We start from the raw sequence: 21,141 nt of genomic DNA, 5'->3' as shown, positions 1-21,141 counted from the left end.
AATCAAGGACAAATTACCAGCTCAACAAGTACACAAAATCGGGCAGGCAAAATGCTCCGCATCTGAAACACAAAACCGTGTCGCGCTACTTCAGTACACTTTTAACAACAAATATTACTGAGACCACTACAGAAAATTGCAGATGAACATTTAATATCCAGGAATCCACATTATAGACACCAACACTGACTATCCCTGTAACACATTGGCCACAATTTTGAACATCGACCATACTATCCAGCCATGTAGGCTACTAGGTTTTGACCTAGTCTTGTTTTCTTTCAGACAGAAAATAAAGAAGTCCCATTAAACATAGCAAGGCTTACTATGCTAATGCAGAGAGCAACACTTATGTTCAAATCTAAAGCTATATTCAAACACACAAACAATCAAAGATGCATTCATAACTTTATTCACTTCATAGATGTACACTATGATGACATACACTTCGAATTTCAACATGTCTCAATTAAAGTAATGAATTGAGACTGAACATGAATCTCAGTGTAACCTTCGACATTCATTTTGATTTGGTCCGAAAAGAAATTCACATCTACACAACTTTGAGATATACGTTTACCTTCCACCCTTGCAGACCTGGGTCCAAAAGAAGAGGAGCAAATAGTTTTTTAGCATTCGATTTTGAACTTGTGAGAATTTATTTCACTGTATGGGTGAATTAATTTAACTTCTAATAGTCTCTCCTGATTACAAGAACTCTCTTCTGAGAGACTGCTCTCTGTACTTGAGCCAACAACAAGAGACAAATACAGATAAACTCTGACCCAAGTCTGCATCGCAAAAGACTAAGAATCAGTAACCATCTCCATTCTTATCATAAGCAGGAAACCTTAACACTGCTTCAAATTATTTTATGCAACAATCTCCTGTTTCTCCATCTCTCTTCGGAGAGACCCGTGGGCAAACTGGCAGCCATCACAGCAATAAACATGACGTGTTCTCGTTCAACAGAGAGGAACATTCAGAAAAAAACTGTTCTACAAGAGAATACGTCTTTGAACGTGTTAGGAGAGCAAGGCGTACAAAGACATTACAACAGCTTTCCACTGTATAAGACTCCACAGAATACCGATTGTTTAGGTGCGAGGCCTTTTCTGGTGGCTGGATCAGAGGCTGGATGGGAGTTATACTGGTCTGTGGTGCATTTATCTTATTTGCCCAGACCATTCAACTTCCCAGGAACCAGACCTTCCTTGACAGCCCGCTTAGATTCCAAAATCTACAAGAGAAACACAACAATGTGTTAATTTGTTTAATCATTGTGATCTTCTGAAGTCGGACCAAAATCATTAATCTTATTTAAAGGTGCTATAGATGACATTCAGCACCAGCAAACCAAAACAAACCTCCTCCCTCCCCTCGCATTCTTGGCTATTTTGTTGGTTGGAATATTGATCTTTACGGTTTAGTCATTTCATTAACATTAGTGACATATTCAGCTTGGTACAGAGCTATTTCTTCGATCTGCCAAGTGACCTAAATCCATGTAATGTAATTATTAGCTTGCTAGCTATCCTGCTAATGCTAGCTACCTCACATACACTAAGACGCATGCTTGATGCACTACCATGCACGCGCAGCCGGACCTGCTTCCAAAACAAAGTTGCCTGGGTCCAGACCTTTGAATCCGCCCACTCCACCGAGCTGACTGATTCTTCTGGTCTGGCTTCATGACATGAAACAGTGGCTTCTCGGTTGAGAACACAATTAGCCAATGAATGCCAAGGGGGGGACTTATGATTAGCCAATCAGCACCACAGGCGGGACTAACGCCTTGTCAAGCTGTTGTCACACGTCAGGGTCAGGCAGCATGTCTTCTCAATATTGCCCGACATGGTAGTTTGTTTTTACTTCGCTCTGCTCCACTCTTAAAACCTCAGCAAAACCTGCATGTTGGCATGGCTACACATCAGTGTTGACTTAAAAGGACATTAAATTCAGGCGGCTACGTTGGTCTCTAGTGATTGGTTGGGGAAAACCGGACCCCCTCCCTCACAGAAATTGGTTAGAGTGGAGGCAATGTCAGACTGAAGATGAAAATGGAGTTTAACGAGTTGAAAATTCTGTCTTGATACCAGGCACAACACAAAGAACAGAGAAGCTCCAATCACACAAACAGAGGGAGTGACTTCATTCTTTGCTCAGGATGCAATTACTCCACTATGTCTTCATATAAAAAAAATAGTTTTTTGCTGTTTGAAATCTCATATATAATACCTTTAACTTTTCATGTCTAAAAACCTTGAAGACGGCTTAACAAAACATTCAACTTTTTTTTTTCATTTGTAAATGACTAATTGTGTTTTTGTACCTTTATCCATAACTTTTTTCAATTGTCTCAAGAACTGTGAAGGAGTGGTCTAGTCCTCATCCACAAGCTGATCTTTGAGTGACAGGTACAAGCAAGGGTTGGTGGTAAGAGTGGGCGGGACTTCACAGTGTGATGATTTAATCTGATTGGCTGTATGTAAATGTGTGTGACATCATCAAACTGATGTGTGATGACATGAGCGTCAGGAAAAAAAGACTTTACACTTGTTTTTTTTTTTCAGTAGAAAGAGACTGTATAAAATTGCATGACGATTAAAGTAAAACATGATGTGAGAAAATATTATTTCAGTTTTGGTCAGACTAATTGAAGTGGTTCTCAATCAGGTCCTCAGGTACTACCAGTACTGCTGGTTTTCTGTTCTGCCAGGTAGTTTATTACAGTTCTCTCTCTCTCTCTCTCATCATCAGCCGCTTCTGCAGGGTCTCCTCCCAGTTGGCCGTGCCCGGAAAACCTCGAAAGGAAGGCGCCCAGGAGGCATCCTAATCAGATGCCCGAACCACCTCAACTGGCTCCTTTCGACACAAAAGAGCGGTGGCTCTACTCCAAGCTCCCTCCGAATGTCCGAGCTCCTCACTCTATCTCTACAGTTACCATTCACTATTCACAGAATAGAAAACCAGCAGTTTTCTGTGCACCCGAGGACCAGTTAAGAATCATGACTGAGAAGATGTGCACACCATGGACTGCATGCACATCGACCCATTTTTGATGTGATTAAAAACCACATGCATTTTTTTTCAGCTCTTTTGAACAGAACCTGTGAAATGCATATCGTTCAAAATATCTTTGAACAGCTATCACACACATCATGTCAGTCACATGATCTGTATCTGCAAACATGGTAGAGGTGGGGAACTAGAGTACTGGGTTACAAGTGTGATGTCATCATATGACACTTTTACTAGAGCTATTTAATTGATAATTAATGGGAAAAAACTAACTGTGTGGACTGAAATGACTTATTTTTTTAAAATTATGAATGAGTACAATATCGTTGTGTGTACACAACTCTGAAAGAAAAAATATACTGGAGATGTAAATTCTTGGAATTTACATCTCCCAATCAATTTTTACCTCTTTTCCACTTGATTTTCAATTGATCATCAATCCACTAATGCTTTCCATCTGTTCTCTCCCTTATAGGACAACACTAATTCTATTCTTTATTAGTGACAAGGAAAAGAAGGATATCTAAGGAAAACACACCTTTGTGATGGCAAAGTATGACACTTGCTCATACATACCTTGAATTCAGAGCTGAGGCCAACCATGCTCTGCAGATTTGTGCTGTAATATCCTAAAACATACTGGCCTCCAAGGATCGGGATCTCATCCTTATTCACTGATATCTGCCGGGTACATACACACACACACACACGGATACTGTTGAGCTCATAACACCATTCACACATGAAAATTAAAAGATTTTGTTAACAAGAAGCAATTGATGATTGATTTGCACTTTTACCTTCACGACTTCATTGACCTCTGGGAAGTCGTCTTCTTTGACCCAGACAAAGGTCTCGTAATCTAACACACGCTTAAATCCCACCTGAAGACCGATAGCCATATAAGACATGGTTTAATTTTGACCATTATATCTTGTGTTTTTTTATCTACTGGTATTTTCCTCTGGTTCTGTCCCATTACCTTGTACAGGCCGATCCAGTCCCATGTGGAGGACATGAAGTCCTCCTGGATGGTGTAAGTCAGAACCGTATCGTGGTCTGCGCTCCACACGCCCTCAGGAGACAGGCGCACCAGCGGAGTGTCAAAACACCTCCTCAGCTACAGGACAGATGACAAGTAATTAAAGAATGTTTTTCAACCATGAGGATGTATGCACATGTCAAAGCATGGAGATGTTAAGAGGGAGATGCTAACTGACTAACCAAAACTAGCAGAAATTTCAGAGCTGTTAGCAATTTGTGACCCTCAATCAAGTCACTGTTTTAAAGTCATGCAGCTGTGTGACTAGGGGTGGGACGATATGAAAATTTCATGTCAAGATTATCCTGGCCAAAATAATTGCGATTCATGATCCCGATAATCATCAAAATATGCTTAAAACTCTTGAAATGGCACTCATCACCGGCGGTCACTCGGGGTCGAGTATGACAGTCCTCCATCTGGTTCCCTCTGGGTCCTCAGGTGGGTGTACAGGCTGATCATGGAGCCGCATAATTGGAGGACGCCTGCGCGGGACAGCTTTTTACGTGGAGTGGCTCATGCACCTGCAGCCACCACATGGTCCTTGGCTGGGGGTCGCCAGAGTCAATGGCATGGAGAACCAAGACGATTGGGGACCACCCTCTGTTACAGCCTTCACCCACCTTCACTGTCGTTGTGACCTGGAGACATCTTCCACCAGTTCCGCCACTGAGGTCTTTGTTGGATTGTGCTTTGGCTGGAACCTCCCCCTTGACCTAGCCACCTTGGGTGACCATACCAGGAGCCAAGCTCCAGACAGCATAGCTCTTAGGATCATTGATACGCGCAAGGCTTCTCCACCATGGCAAGGTGGTGATACAGGAGAAGAAAATGGCACTAAAACATACTGGAATCACTTTACCTTAACATTTTGATAAGAAACAAATATTGCATCACAGATAGGACACATATGTTTTTTGGCTGGACCGACCAGCGTCGCCAGCCCTACAAACACCAGTGTCCCTGACTGAGTGATCGACTGATCAGTTTGGCACGACTAGGCCGCTGGATCAGGTGACCAATGCCATCACTGAAGTGACACGATTGGTTGGCCAACCAACGACGGTGCTGGTAAACACGGAAGTGGGAGTTTCCCTATTTATTTATTTTTCAGAAATCAGGAACAATTTGTCGTTTCTCAGACGAGAAGTGAAATTTCGTTTCCCCTGGCCCACAGCAGCGCAACACAAAAAACACACGTCCAAAATTTCCCAAAAACGACACCACCAAAAACATAAAAAACAGAGAAGCATATCAGCAATGATCCCCATTTACGATTATTCCAATATGGATATTCACCACGATCAACTTTTCTGGAGTGTTTTTTAACGCGATCCGCTATAAAATCCTATATCGTCCCATCCCTTTGTGTGACAACAGAAATATAAAGATATGTCAATATGTCAATGACAACTCCTGTATTGTGTTAAACGCTGTATTAAAACAAAACAAACAAAATAAGTGATCACAGGCAGAATCAAAAGAAACAAAAGTTGCTTTTAACATTGCGAACAATGGGGGAGAACGTCTCTAGCCACTAAGAAAAAGGGGGGGGTATGTCGGCTGTGCCCGTAACTTGGTCTGTCAATCAAAAAAGGGGCGGGATTTTACTCTCCGGTCTGCTGTGCATAAATACAGATATAACATTGGAGCCTTGTGATTAAAATGTTGTTGTAATTTCTTAAATATCTATTTTTTACCTTACTCTTTTCTTTTTTCATTACCTTCTTTTCATCTGTGCACTTTCATTTAGTGTAAAGCACATTGCATTGTATGTTACAGTATGAAATGTGCTATTAAAACAAAGTTTGAATGATTGGTTTGTTCTGTCTCGTGTCCACAGATATTAAAAAGATGAAATGAAACGTCCTGTTGTAGTAAAGCGGGCTATCCACTAGTAGGCAATAGAGGGTCTGTGAAGGGAGATGCTGGTGTAGAGAAGATGATGCAGCAGTAGCGCGTCAGTAAGAGATGAAGCAAAGTGAATTTGTTCGTGATTGTTATGCTGAGTACAAATTAAGTACCAAAACCCCTGACCACCTTAGTTGACTTACTATACCATCAAAAGCATAAAGCAACAACACGTAAACAATCTTGCAGGCACAAGCCGACGGCTCTCACCTCCAGACTGAAGGTTGCTATAACAGGCTTGTGGTCGCTGACTCCATAGCTCATGTCAGAGGTGTAGTTGTCCTGGGTGACGGTGATTGGATACTCCTCCTGTCCATCATTAGTAGAAGTAGACGCCCTCTCGTCGTCGTCATCTGATGATGGAGGGCTTTTGGGTTTGACGCGCCAGAGGATGCGATCTGTCCAGGCTGGTTTCCTCTTTTTACCACTGACCAGACAGCAACAAGGAGGGGTATCACAATGGTGGCCATGTTTAATTAAAAACCTGACTTTGTTTTCATTCAACCTTATTTAACCAGGGAAGAAACTCATTGAGATTAAAAATCTCTTTTACAAGAGTGGCCAAGGTAGACAGCAGCAGATAAACACAAAGTTGCATACAACAAAAACAGTCCCCTATAGTATAAATGAAAAACAGGGTATCAATATATGCACTTACAGTGTTTAAGTGTCTTTCTGTTGTGTTTTTTTCTTCATAATCTAATCTTAAATTCTGACTTTGACAGTTGTTGTGGCTAATTAAAATTTGAGGCCTGACTCCGTCAAGCCTGTCTTCTACAACAGGGTTCTGCACTCACAGGTTTCCACAGATTCAGGCATTCAGGAAGTTACGCTGTTGATGGTCAGATTACTGACAGATTGCTGACTGTCCAGGTAAGAATATGGGGTCACATTATAATATAATTATTTTCACTGTCATGCTGGATGCATGACACGTTGGACACACGCTCGCTGTCATTCACATGTACATCTGCTGCCTGGCTGGACTGTCAGGGCCCTATAACTGAAGGACTCGTTTTAGAGGGCAACACTATGGGGTCAATTTTCAACAAACTTGGAGCCCTCACTCTGCAATCATTTTGATATAATGTTGTTTTGGGCATGTGCTAAAAATGGAGAATATGAGAAATGAAATGAGAAATGCATATGAGATGTTATGTATTGAGTCACAACTGGATTTGCAAACATGAGCGTAGCTTTACAACACATAACATATCTGTTGCTGATGACAGCTCTGCCGTAATGTATCCCCCCCCCCTTTTCTCCCCAATTGTATCCGGCCAATTATTCGAGCCGTCCCGGTCACTGTTTCACCCCCTCTGCTGATCCGGGGAGGGCTGCCTCCTCCGATACACGTGGAGTCACCAGCAGCTTCTTTTCACCTGACAGTGAGGAGTTTCGCCGGGGAGATGTAGCGCATGGGAGGATCGCGCTATTCCCCCCCAGTCCCCCCCCCCCGAACAGGCGCCCTCCGACTGACCAGAGGAGGCACTAGTGCAGCGACCAGGACACATAACCAAATCCGGCTTCCCACCCGCGGATATGGCCAATTGTGTCTGTAGGGACGCCCGACCAAGCCAGAGGTAACACGGGGGTTCGAACCGGGATCCCCATTTTGGTAGGCAACGAAATAGACCGCCACACCACCCGGACGCCCCGTAATGCAGTTATTATAAGGGCTCAGTTAAACTGAGCCAAATCAAGCTTACCTCGGTGGACTTGTGAGTTACAGAAGATTAAAAACAAACAAACAAACACACACACACACACACACACACACATACTCAGCATGCTGTAAGAGCTCCCATAGCAGAAACACAGAGAAGGAAGGGTGACAGGAGAGGATAACTCATCGGACACTCGGTGTAGAGAAAATGAGGCATGTCAGTGGTGCTCGATTAATTAAAAAATGGACATGCAACAGCTTTACAGAGCCTTTTCCCACCAAGACCAAGTATGCAAACACACATTCACTATCACAAACAGCACACACATGATGGATGAATGGTCCGAGGGAGGTTTAGCTGGAAGACAATGGGGTATAGTTGGAGAATGTTGGATGGAGTTTCCAAAGATTTACCATGACAAGTCGTGTTTGATGCCCCGTGTAGAAAATTGCTATTCATCTGTCTTTACCAAATCCCCTTACTTCATAATTTTCAATCATGTTAATAGTTTTGTTTCATTCCACATTTGAATAAATTTTAACCGAATAATCGATGTTGCCAAATAAATCATGATGCATTTCCATCAGATCTGTTTTCACAAAAACCTGAACCAGTTTTAAGTGTCCTTTAAATCATATGTCCGTATGTCAACGACGCGCAAAAAAAGATGGACCAGTTAGGATGAAAAAAACAGCTGATCCATCCATCCAGCCATTATCCAAGCCGTTTTATCCCAACTGGGGTTGCAGGATGCTGAAGCCTCTCCCATCAGTCACTGGACGGCAGGCGGGGAGACACCCTGTACAGGCCACCAATCCATCACTGGACTGTGGGAGGAAACCCACGCAGACACGGGGAGAACATGCAATCTCCACACAGAGGACGACCCGGGATGACCCCCAAGGTTGGACTACCCCAGGGCTCGAACCCCAGTACCTTCTTGCTGTGAGGTGACCGTGCTAACCACTGTACCACCGTGCCGCCAAAACAGCTGATCATGCAATGAAATTCAATTCGCATTTCATTTTTTATTAGGCAAATGCATTTTCATCATAACTGATCTTATTTATTCGTATAAAAATCTGTCAGCCTCCAGTGAGCGTACAGACTTTGTGTATTTTGGGGATTTTATTCAACATCTGGCATGTCCATCAAGCTTTTTTGCATTCTAAACAACACAATCTGCGTAAAAAAAGCTTGAATGTTTATTGTTGGTGGTTAATTTGTGGTGTGTGTGGGGTAGGTAATTTCTGCAGGGTTTTTAATTTATCTTCACGCACCTTGGAGGGTCTAGCTCCCTGTGCCAGGTCCCCAACCAGACTGAGAGCAGTGCCCAGATGAGGGAGGTTAAGAAGAAGAGGAGGGTGGCGCTGCAACTCTGCAGGGGTCTAGGTCTGTACATGGTTAGGGGAAGCACCACAAACCTCATTCTGGGAGGGACGCGGTGCCAGAATTAGGCCCATCAGCCAAAAAGGAGCCGGTTCAGAGAGAGAGGTATTCTGAAGCAAGGGTTCCCCAACATTTTCATGCTGTTACCCACCAGCTGCTACACTTTTTGGCCAAATACTTTGCACAGTAAAATAAGCAATACATTGCATTGTTTGAATTGAGTCAAAAACAGTTTTGACTCAGTGCAACTGCATGAATTTTTTTTCTCTGCCTTCTAATAAAATGCGTTTATTTCGACACCCCAGGACCCATCTGGACCCCTGCAGCGACCCACTTCTGGGTTGCGGCCAATAGTTTGAAAACTGCTGCTCTAAAGTATGCCTGCTCAGATTAGCAAGGACCCACATTATTGCCATAATTCATCAAGTACTACTGTGTTGTGGAAGTGTACTTAAAGTGTAAATTGAGTAGGGCGTCCAGGTAGCGTGGTGGTCTTTTCCGTTGCCTGCCAGCATGGGGATCGTCGGTTCGAATCCCCGTGTTACTCCCGGCTCGGTTGGGCATCCCTGCGGACACAATTGGCCGTGTCTGCGGGTGGGAAGCTGGATGGGGGTATGTGTCCTGGTCGCTGCACTAGCGCCTCCTCTGCTCTGTTGGGGCACCTGTTCGGGGGGGAGGGGGAACTGGGGGGTAATGGCGTGATCCTCCCACGTGCTACGTCCCCCTGGTGAAACTCCTCACTGTCAGGTGAAAAGAAGCGGCTGGCAACCCCACATGTATTGGAGGAGGCATGTGGTAGTCTTCAGCCCTCCCCAGATCAGCAGAGGGGGTGCAGCAGCGACCAGGAACGGCTCGGAAGAGTGGGGTAATTGGCCGGATATAATTGGGGGAAAAGGGGGGGGGTCTAATTTGTTACAAGATTGTGCATCTTGTAACAGAGCTGGGCAGTATTCTTACTACACCCAGAGGGCAGCTGCACCCTTGCTTGCATACACCAGGTTCATGTTGGTGTACGCAAGCAAGGGTGCCCCATACACCCATATAGATTAAAGTCAAACCTGTATGTGTGTGTTTGATTAAGTTTAAATTGAGTTAATCCAGTTCGGGTGTGACTTTAGAAACTAAATGACAGACTGTCCACCTCCGTGTGTAACTGGTGAAGGATGTTCAGGAAAACACAGGGGTCGTTCCAGCAGCCCCTGCCTCGCCAACTGACAACTGTAGCGTTGAAATGAAGGACAGAAGAAGAGGTGACTGAAGACTTAAATGTTGTAACGTGAAGGGGGGGGCATGCAACACAAAAACACGTAATTGTGAGTCCGTCTTACTTAAAACCAAACCACGTTCTTGGAGCGCTGTGTGAAATTCAAAGGAAAAAGAGGTCATGTGGGAAGTTTGGATGCACGTTTGGGAAATGTGTTGAATACATGTTAATGTATTAGTGTGTGTGTGTGTGTGTGCACTGTATTTAGTTACCTGGTGTCATAGGTGTCAGAGTTACGGTCAAACTTGTATGTAGGTTTGAACCTCAGCGGACCTTCTTCAAATTCTTGGAGGAAAGGTTCTTTCTTCTTCATCATCATCAGCTGAGGTAGACACATACGATGAATCAGTGTCTGGGTGAGCAGTTACGAGTTTAAGAGTGCCAGGGTCCCCACTCTATTTTTAAGAAATAATTTTCAAGGAATTTTCACAGACACTTTCCACGACTTCTGCCAAGGTATACATGACAGCCGTTGTATCATCCAGTATGAACTATCAGTGGAAGTCTCGCCGGTCTCTAAATGGACTGTGTGACTTTTAGCTGCTCACTGAACAAACAGGTTTCAGACACTGACGCCACACCTCAGCAGCTAAAAATCTCAGCTAAAAATTGCACAGAAAATATACCCCCTCAGTCGGTAAAAATATGATTTTATAACATAACTGCAATTTTCCTTGACCTAGTGATATTTCCAGGACATTTGATCACACCTGGAAAATATGGTTTTCCAGGTGTTTTCCATGACTGGAAACCCGGTCCATAAAATTCCAGGTTTTCCGGGACACGTGGGAACCCTGTGTGCGTGCGTGTGTGTGTTCGTTCCTGTGTGCATCACCTGATCTTTCTGCCACAGCAGATTGAAGCGCTCGTTTTCGATGGATGACCGGAGGAAGTGCATGCCGTGGTCCGCTATACGGAAATTCAGATCGCCGAACCAAAACACCAGCCTGTGGGGCAGAGACGTACATGCACGCTCATCCACCACTGTGCAACAACTGCCCCGTGACTTACAGACAGTGTGTCAGGTTATATTAGTGTCAGTATGTGTGTGTTTTTGTGACTGGTTATCTATGTGTGTGTGTGTGTGTGTGTGTGTGTGTGTGTGTGTGTGTGTGTAAGCATACATTCTTCCAAAAACGTAGAGCAGAATTATTGTGACTGGGTCTGTCCCATTTTCAAGGCTCAGCGTTTTTGGTTTTTATTTTTCTAAAGCCATCCAGTATGTCGAATTTGCCACAAGAGGACACCGTTACATAACCTCACATGAACAGGAACAACTTTTGGATCCATGGAAACCTATATAAAACCCGGGTGAAAATCAGTTTAAACCGACCTGCTCCTTTTAAAAAATCTGGGTATTTTTCAGTGAAAATCGGTAAAAACTGAAAACACTGAGCCTTGCCCGTTTTATACCCCCTAGCACTTGTACCTTCAGATGTACAGTTATTTACCCCAAGAGACCAAAATGCACCTGTTACATCTTAGGAAAGTATACCTTTTTTTTTTTATTTCCCCCCTTTCTCTCCCCAATTGTACCTGGCCAATTACCCCCCTCTCTGAGCCGTCCCGGCCGCTGCTCCACCCCCTCTGCCAAGCCGGGGGGGGGGGGGTGAAGACTACCATATGCCTCTTCCGATACATGTGGAGTCACCAGCCACTTTTCACCTGACAGTGAGGAGTTTCACCAGGGGGACGTAGCACTTTGGAGGCTCACGCTATTCCCCCCAGTTCCCCCTCCCCCCTGAACAGGCGCCCCAATCGAGCAGAGGACGCGCTAGTGCAGCGACCAGGATACATACCATCCGACTTCCCACCCACAGACACGGCCAATTGTGTCTTTAGGGATGCCCAACCAAGCTGGAGGTAACACGGGGTAGAAAGTATACCTTTGTGTATGAAAATGTCTCTCTCTTGTACCTTAGTTTTTGGGTGTGTGTGTGTGTGTGTGTGTGCATGTGGGTGTGCGTCCGCCCTTGTGTATGGACTGACTTGTGGTCGAGGACGTGCGGCGTGTTGCTGATGTCGAAGTCTTGCACGTCCAGGATGTACTCAAACTCGTCGACCCGCTGGAGGGCGTAGTTCATGTGAGCCGCTAGGTGGCAGTTTAGGAAACACACCATGTGGCCGTAGAAGGAAAAGCGCACAGACACACCTCCTTTATTTCCCTGTGAGAGATGAGAAGGGAAGAATTCCATGAAAAGGAAAACATAAAATTGAAGCAGCTGTCATAGTATGTAAATTATTAATTTAACACATCAAGTATGTACACAATCTAGCAGCTGAATTAACAGAAAGTGGCTGGAGGATTTATACATCTTGGTTTAATTTCTACCGACATACTCATACAGGATCACTGGCGTAAATATAGGTGGTGCAGCCGGTGCAGTGGCACCAGGGCCCGTCGCTAGGGGGGGCCATCAATATTTCTGCATGCATTGTCCTAGTCCAATGTTACGTGTCTGTTTTGAGCATGTGATGATAGTTTGTTTAGCGCGCGCAATATCATTTACCTATCTAGCCTACCTAAGTAAGGTTAGAAAAATAAAATCAAGCAAGCAAGCATGAGTTACACACATAAAAGTGGATGTAAAAAGAGGAAGGAGAGCAAGGAAAAAAAGGAAAGCTGCAATGTGTGCTGCATGCATGCCAAACCATGCAATCTACCAGGTTTTGAGTCTGATGTGTGCTGCCCTGTTACTGTCGAATGACAAGGCTATTAGCTATATTACAGCCTAGTTGCCTTGTCGACTGATTTGATTTAGAGACTGTCTGTTTAGGTTTCCGAACTCTGTCCGTGGTGCGTCCGCTCTCCATGGTTCTGAAGTGTAGCCAATCTTTGACGTACTGACCTTTACAATAACTAATCTGTGTAAACTTTGTCTGTTACTTTGATATTTCTATTTTATTTGTTATATGTTATGCTGTGAAGCATTTTGTGATTGTATATCTGTGAAAGGTGCTATACAAATAAATTACTAAAATTACTTACTTGGTGTGTGTGTGTGAGCGAGTGAGAGAGAGACGGGGGGGGGGGGGTCTACGAGGGTTGCTTGCACCAGGGCCCGTAATAAATATGTTACGCCAGTGTACAGGATGTTATGTCTTCTGTAACATCCTTCACCCAAATTCAAAATCTAAGAGAATCTTAATTTTTCATGAATTCCAGAAAACAGTGCCGAATCTTGCAGGATCCCTTCGGTTTTCCTCTTACAACCTCAGTTAGTTCCTCAGGGTTCACGGTGAAGGACATTTCTTGGATCCATTGTCCAGTTTAAGGTCTATGCATGTACTATGTCCAGAGGCTGGAGAAACGGTTGAAACAGAGATGGGTTTCAGGAGGGAAAACTTAACGGGCATCTAGAATAAGAGGTTATGCTCAACATTCAGCATTTGCTATATGACACAACCTGTTTTTGTCTACTACTACTTTTGGTTGCTCCCGTTAGGGGACGCCACAGCAGATCATCCGTTTCCATCTCTTCCTGTCCTCTGCATCTTCCTCTGTCACACCAGCCACATGCATGTCCTCCCTCACCACATCCATAAACCTCCTCTTTGGCCTTCCTCTTTTCCTCTTGCTTGGCAGCTCCATATTCACCATCGTTCTCCCAATATACCCAGCATCTCTCCTCCACACATGTCCAACCCATCTCAATCTTGTCTCTCTTGCTTTGTCTCCAAACCGTCCAACTTGAGCAGTCCATCTAATATACTCATTCCTAATCCTGTCCTTCTTCGTCACTCCCAATGAAAATCTTAGCACCTTTTATGGCAGGCCTGATTTCTTGTCTATCTATAGATTCCAGACCTGGTCATTTACATCGAACAAAAACCTATTTCCGACAACATCTCAGGTGTTGGTGATGTCTTTAACACAGGTTTGCTACAGAGTCTCTACTCGCGTGTGATGGCCCACTGTCAGAGCTGGTCAACGTTTCGTTAGGCAAATACAATGGGCCTCTCATAATGTGCTTAATCTGCAGACCATCTATAATCCCAACGGAATTCCTGGTGTGCAGGATTAATGTGTTTTGTAAGCGTCAGAGCTCGCCAGTGCTGTCATAGACGTCTCCTACCCAGTAGCCAAAAATGCCGGTCGGGGTGTAGGTGGTCTGGATGTCCCTGATGAAAGGAACATGCATTCGCTTGGCAAACACCAAAAGCAACAATCCCTGCATCCTCACTGATGTAACCTGGAGAGAGAGAGCGAGAGAGAGAGAGAGAGAGAGAGAGAGAGAGAGAGAGAGAGAGAGAGAGAGAGAGAGAGAGAGAGAGAGAGAGAGAGAGATGGAGAGAGGTTTTCCTCTAGTTACACAAGTGTTGTTGTGACCAATCATTCTCACAATACATTGAGTACTCAGAATTATATACAAATTCTGAACATGAATATAAATTCTTACACACACACCAGTGTTTTTCTATATTTGTGAGGACCCTCATCGATTACATTATTCCCTTGAGCCTAACCTTTAACCCTTGTCATCAACTTAAAGGAAGACAACCACGATTTTCAACATATCGACCATACTGCAACAGAAAATGCAAACATCGACGCAACATTATAAAGTTGGATGATGTAGCGTTGACATCGTCATTTTCTTTTACGATGCATCAGTACACCAGGAAGTGGTTCTCACATTCAGATTCTCTCTTTTCTGCATAACTCTGGGGCTGTTTCAGAGACTCAGAAGACTGCTCCATATTACGGCTGATGATGGAGCGTTATCCTGACACAACATGTATGTAGAGATAATACTGAAAATTGTGTTTGTGTCTCTTTAACCTAGTTCTAATTGTAACCTAAGCTCTAAACCCAAATGTGAGCCCTAATAAATAGGCCCTTGAAGAAGTAAGGAACCACCAAAATGTTCTCACACTGCAAAAATGCCTTCAGTCTTATGGTGATCAGAATCAGAAACACTTTGCTGTTTCATTTCATGTGCGCAAGTGCATGAAAACTAAACATCGCTTCCCCCAGCCCACAGCAGTGCAACACAAGACAAAACACATCCAAAAACTACATGAACACATATATCCTGACTAACACATATATCTAAACTAAACACACAAAAAAAAAATCAGTCCAGGAGAACGAACACCAGCCAGGATGACTGTCGGAACCGCTGGTCTGCATGGGCCAGCAGCTAGCTTAGCCTGCCCCACCTCTGCGTCCCGTTAGACCGCCCTCGGTGTCTTCTCCTCGGGCCCAGCTCCGGCCAGGGCTGCGGTCCCTGGGTCCACAGGACGCAGCAGACCAAGCTCCCACAGCCAAGCCAACGCCAGCTCCTCCAGCCAGACACACCTCCCCACACACCACCAAAAACACAGTCAAGGCTAGGCGAGGCCGCCGCCAGACCGCCTCCAGCCATCAAACGAAGACAAACTTAGACGCAGATGTGGACAAAGACACTGCATGAATGGTACTGGGTGAGGCCACTGCAAACGTGAATTTGCACCGCCATATTCCCACACCGGAAGCGGAAAGCCTAGATATAGCTGAATGAACATGAGCACACACACACACACACACACACACACACACACACACACACACACACACACACACACACACACACACACACACACACACACACACACACACACACACACACACAACTCATATTTGTAAGGTTTATAGCCATCAGATGGCATCTTGTTGTTTTACCTTGACAAAGTCTCTGGGTGCCAGGGTGTCCATGAGGAGGTGGCTCCAGGAGTCCTCCACTATCAAATCTGAGATGTACCTTAGAGGAGTGGCATTAACCTCCTGCAGACTTACAAACAAACACATCCGGGTGACAAATGTTTTTTAAGCTATCATAAACTCTGATTATAGACGCATGTCTACTAAAACTTCGTGATGTTTTTCTTTCATACAGTGTATTTGATCTGTGTGCTCTCACCCAATTACATAAAGGTCTGTGGGTGGTTGAACATCCAGCTGCAGCAAAGAGTTCACATCTGCAGGAGGCTCCGCTGTCGCTACGTTCCATGTCACCACGTGCAACCTGTCAGAGTAGTGTGTGTGTGTGTGTGTGTGTGTGTGTGTGTGTGTGTGTGTGCGTGTGTGTGAGAGAAAGAGAGAGAGAGAGAGAGAGAGAGAGAGAGAGAGCGAGAGAGAGAGAGGTTGAAGGTAATTACAGGAATGACCATGATGAGGAAAAAGAAAGTTTGATATGGCATCAATAACACACCTGCATAATTTCTTGACTTAAAGTGAAATTAGTCATGAACCAAGTCGTCCCAAGAAGAGTCAATTACACGTCAAATATGATTGTTTGTATATTCACACACAGTTAATATGATCTCTTTGGGACTGTACCCATTGTATTAAGTCAGGCATAAATCAGTAATCAGATTTAACTTTTAAAGTCTGAAATCCTTGAAAACAGCATAATAAAAGATTGAGCAACATTTCTCATTTGTAAATGACTAATGTTGTGTGTTTTTAAACCTGTATAACTGTTCCCGGTTGTCTGAAGAGCTGTGAGGTACTGCTCTAATCCTCATTCATACTGATGAGATGACCTTTGTTTTCAAAGTTGCTGATGATATCTCATCAGTTTTTTTAAATGCTTTTAAATGTATTTATGATCTTCTACACAGTGTCTGGAAAGCACTTTGGTCAACCAAGGTTGTTTTTTAATGACTTGACTTGAATGGGAGCACCTCTCCTTCCAGGGAGGATACCCAGTAATGAAGCTGACCAATGCAGGGCTAATTGCTCATCACACGATACGGAGTGTAAGTGGGATTTTTAATTTAGATTTGAAGGAACCCACAAAGTCAGCCTCTTTGATATCAGCAGAAATACCATTATTGAGAAAACATTGATGAGTTATTCTGGTTCTGGGAACTGAGAGGAGACCTTCGCTTTGGGAACAAGGAGGTCAGGGTGTTACATAAGGCTTTATAAGATCTGAGAGGCAAGGTGGAAAAAGCCCATACAATATTTTATATGCTAGCAAGAGCACTTTAAAGCCAGATCTAGCATTTTTAGGGAGCCAGTGAAGAGAGGCTTGGATGGGTGTAAGATGGTCAAATTTTATAATTTCAGCCCATATTCTAGTTGCCATATTCTCTACCATTCGAAAATGTTGCTTGTATATATGGCAGACTGGAGAAAAGGACATTGTGATCTAGTCTTGATGCAATAAAAGCATGAACAAGGGTTTCAACATCAGCGATTGGTGGATAGATCCAATTTTAGCAATTTTTCAAAGGTGGAGAAAAGTAGTCATGGCGGTTTCTTGTATGTGCAACTCAAAGAAAGTCTCAGATTGATAGCAACACTCAGATTTTTCACCAAAGAATTCTGAGGAATCAAACAGTCATCAAGATTGCTGTTACTTTATCAAACTGGTGCCTATATATTACAGGGCCAGTAACCAACATTTCTGTTTTGAAGTTAAGAAGTAACTGCAGACTGGCATACCTTTACATTGCTTAACTGGGAGTGATCATTCGACTTTACAGGTACATGAGTGTAATTTCTATAGCAATAGAAACCGATTCCATAACAGAAACAGTTTTGCCATGAGGAGAAAAGAGATGCATGAAGAGAAACTCAAAGGTCCAAGAACATAACTCTGAGGAACATCAAAGTTTACAGCAGAGTATTCAGAGGGAACATCCTGAAAGACACATTGTTTTCTCTCAGATAACTAGGACTTTAGCCAATGAAGTCCTTAACCCTAACTAACCCTGGACATTTATGAAGTTCTGACCCTGTCAAAGGCTATGCGAAGATAAAACAACACTGAGGTTCAGTCAAGACAAGCTGAAGATCATCTATCACTTTTGTGAAAGTGGTTTCAGTAGAATGAGAAGATCTAAACACAAATTGAAATGGTTAAAAAAAGATTTTCTTTTGACACAAAAGCATTGATTTAATCAGCCACAATTTCTCTAAGCATTTTTGAAAAAGGAACAGAAGGTTGGAGGTCTGTCTGTGGTTAATGAGTCAATGTCAGGTTTTCTTTGACGGCAGTTTTAAAGGTAGCAGGGACAACCAACAATAATATTTTATTGGGACTCCAAGAATGGGCTTGTGTGAGGGGTCAGACACCTGGTGGGTTTACCAGACATCACACTGACTTTGAAAACATTTCAAGTGAGTCTCAAACTGCAAGAACACATTTTGTCCTGGGAGGCACGAGACCACTTTCATGCCAACAAGTCTAGTGGAGTCTTCTACTTGTTTCTCTTCTCATGAAAGCATCTGCAAGGTATCAAAGAAAAGCATCAACCCAAACCTCTCACTAACCTTACCGAACCTTCAGGACAGGACACGAAATAAACAAAACAAAATCCTTTTTAAATGTAATAAACTGAACAGGTAACAATCATCATAGCACTGAAATAAAAGGCACTTGCACCCGTGAAACCCAGCACAACTAGACGCTGGATGCTTCCTTTGTCTGACCTGACCCTAAACCGAAACCTAACCCAACAACGTTTATGCTCATGTCCACAGCATGTCTGTCTAAGAGCACATTTCTCACCAGTAAACCGCAGCGTTGGTTTATTAGAACACAGAGTTCTGATTCAAATACATTTAAAAGATCGATGTGTAGCTCACTGGCAAAACTATCCACAAAGCCAGGTATTTTGGTGAAAGGACAAGTAATGATGAAAACATTGACGAAAAACAGAGGAATACCGAGTACCCATAAATGATGCTCCCACAGATACCAAGGGTCCAAACACCCTTTATCCCTTGTTCAGTATCATGTTTCAATTCTGATATTTCAGCATCATTGCTACTAATATATGCACAGCATTCAGTGGAGATCACCTTACAAACACCATCCTGTGAGGCTAACAAGATCCAACACCATTCTATTTTCAGTTGTTATGCGTCCAACATCATCTAAGCGTCTCGCCGTGGCTGTGACAGCAAGCTACAGAGATGTTCATGTGATGTTCTAACAAAGTAGAGAAGGACCTGATCTCTCCCTGGACTGCATATATATCACACGAGGAAAAAACTATAAGCCTGATCACCACAAATCAGAGAGATCTTTTCAGGCAATACAGGTTACTTACTGAATGATATCTTTATTATCTTATTACAACGAGTAGTGTCTGCAGTAATTTCATAATAAATATAATCTCAGTGTGTGTCGGCCCTGTGTTGGCCTGGCGGCCTGTCCAGGGTGTCTCCTCGCCTGCCGCCCAATGACTGCTGGGATAGGCTCCAGCATCCCCACGACCCTGAGAGCAGGATAAGCTGTTTGGATAATGGATGGATGGATGGACCTGCTGGAATTTATCAACCAGTGATTGGCAGAGTTGAAGGGTTTACAGGTGTGTGTGTGTGTGTGTGTGTGTGTGTGTGTGTGTGTGTGTGTGTGTGTGTGTGTGTGTGTGTGTGTGTGTGTGTGTGTGTGTGTGTGTGTGTGTGTGCGTGCGTGCGTGCGTGCGTGCGTGCGCGCGCGCGCGCGCGCGCGCGCATTAGAAAGTGGATGTGTCAACTAGGACGTTCATTTGACCTGATTTCCTTGTTAGTATTCACATGAAATTAGAGAAGAGTAACTCGCTACCTTAACTGATGTATATGTATATATTTGCAAATTAGCTGCACTCATGGTTAAGTTCTACAATTTCATTAAAAGTTTTCATGAATCCACAACACTATGTAAATAAAATTAGTTCATTAGACATTATCTGGGTGATCCGCTGCCCTCTGCGGACAGCGTTCGCAAACGTCGTGATGCGAAAATGATTTTTGTTCATCTTGTGTTTAGTCTTTACGTTTTCCTCACATACGATTAATCATGAAACTGATAATGATAGTTAAATTTGAGATCGCACATCTTGAACTGAACGGCTGAGCCATCGGTGTCGGTTTGCTCAAAATATCTCCACGCCTCATTTGCCACTGTGTGCGAGTAGCGTGACATGAATCCTAACTATTAATATTAGTAGGGCCTATTAAAAACAAATTTAACATACAGTACCAGTCAAAAGTTTGGAATGTGTTTTTCAAAATATTAATTATTGAATTTATTTCCAAAACAAATTTACATTTAAAAATACACTCTTTTAAATGCCTCCCACCCCAACAAGTTAGTTCATTTAGTATTCAAGTGAAATTTTGTGAAAATAAAGGTATGAATAGGTGTCCATACATTTCACTGGTACTGTATTTATTTAACAATCATATACAGAAACAGGGTTCTATCAGTATCATCAACATAAGTTATTGGTATTCACTGTTATGTTAATAATTTAGGTGATTTAATCAGTCTCAAACTGTTAGTGCGAGTACAATGACCATTTTCCAAAACTAAAGGCGAGTCCTCAAACGAGGGCTCAAGGTCTGGTGCCTGTCCCTAGTCTCAACCTGAACGTGTCTTCGGGAGCGACTCCTCCGCAGAGCTGGAAGGCTTCGTCCAGCGTGCGGGACACCTCCTCGCTGGCCTCGTCATCAGAGCTCAGGTCCTCCACGCAGGTCAGCAGCTGAGACAGACGCTGGCGGAGGAGCATTTTACCCCTGGAGCCCTGAGACGCTGTGCTGCTGGTGCTGTCTGAGCGCGCTCGCGGACCGCCGAGGAACACATCCATTTTCAGCACTTAGACTGGAGAAGAAATAAATAGTTTATAGTGTGTCGGTGGGGTTTGTCTTGATATTCCTTTCGAGCAAGGCACGTCTCCTGTGTACTGGGATCTGGGATGTCACATCGGATCTGTACTGTCACTCCTAAAAACACACTTGTATTGCCCCAGTTCTGATGAAGACGGGAGCCGGAAAAGACCGAGAAACAAAGCCCAGAGTTAGAAATGCCTCTGAGAGTTATCCTTCTTTAAACTTGCCCTCTTTCAGGGTTTTGACCCCGAAGACC

General features: G+C 43.7%; 1 protein-coding gene across 1 annotated transcript; it reads right to left on the bottom strand.

The window, feature by feature from the left end:
• Nucleotides 1-1,171: 1,171 nt before the first annotated feature.
• Nucleotides 1,172-20,863, bottom strand: inpp5kb (inositol polyphosphate-5-phosphatase Kb). The gene is made up of 13 exons (XM_056285460.1): nt 20,643-20,863; nt 16,198-16,302; nt 15,960-16,068; nt 14,371-14,487; nt 12,284-12,459; nt 11,130-11,241; nt 10,507-10,616; nt 10,359-10,385; nt 6,185-6,401; nt 4,004-4,141; nt 3,822-3,905; nt 3,598-3,702; nt 1,172-1,240 (listed from the first exon to the last, which is right to left on the bottom strand). Exons 1-13 carry the CDS (start codon nt 20,861-20,863, stop codon nt 1,172-1,174), a joined length of 1,590 nt encoding a protein of 529 aa, XP_056141435.1.
• Between the last annotated feature and the right edge of the window lie 278 nt (nt 20,864-21,141).

The sequence above is a fragment of the Lampris incognitus genome, chromosome 8, assembly GCF_029633865.1.
Source record: "Lampris incognitus isolate fLamInc1 chromosome 8, fLamInc1.hap2, whole genome shotgun sequence".
In the NCBI taxonomy this organism is placed as follows: Eukaryota; Metazoa; Chordata; class Actinopteri; order Lampriformes; family Lampridae; genus Lampris; species Lampris incognitus.
This window is presented reverse-complemented; position numbering and strand designations above follow the sequence as displayed.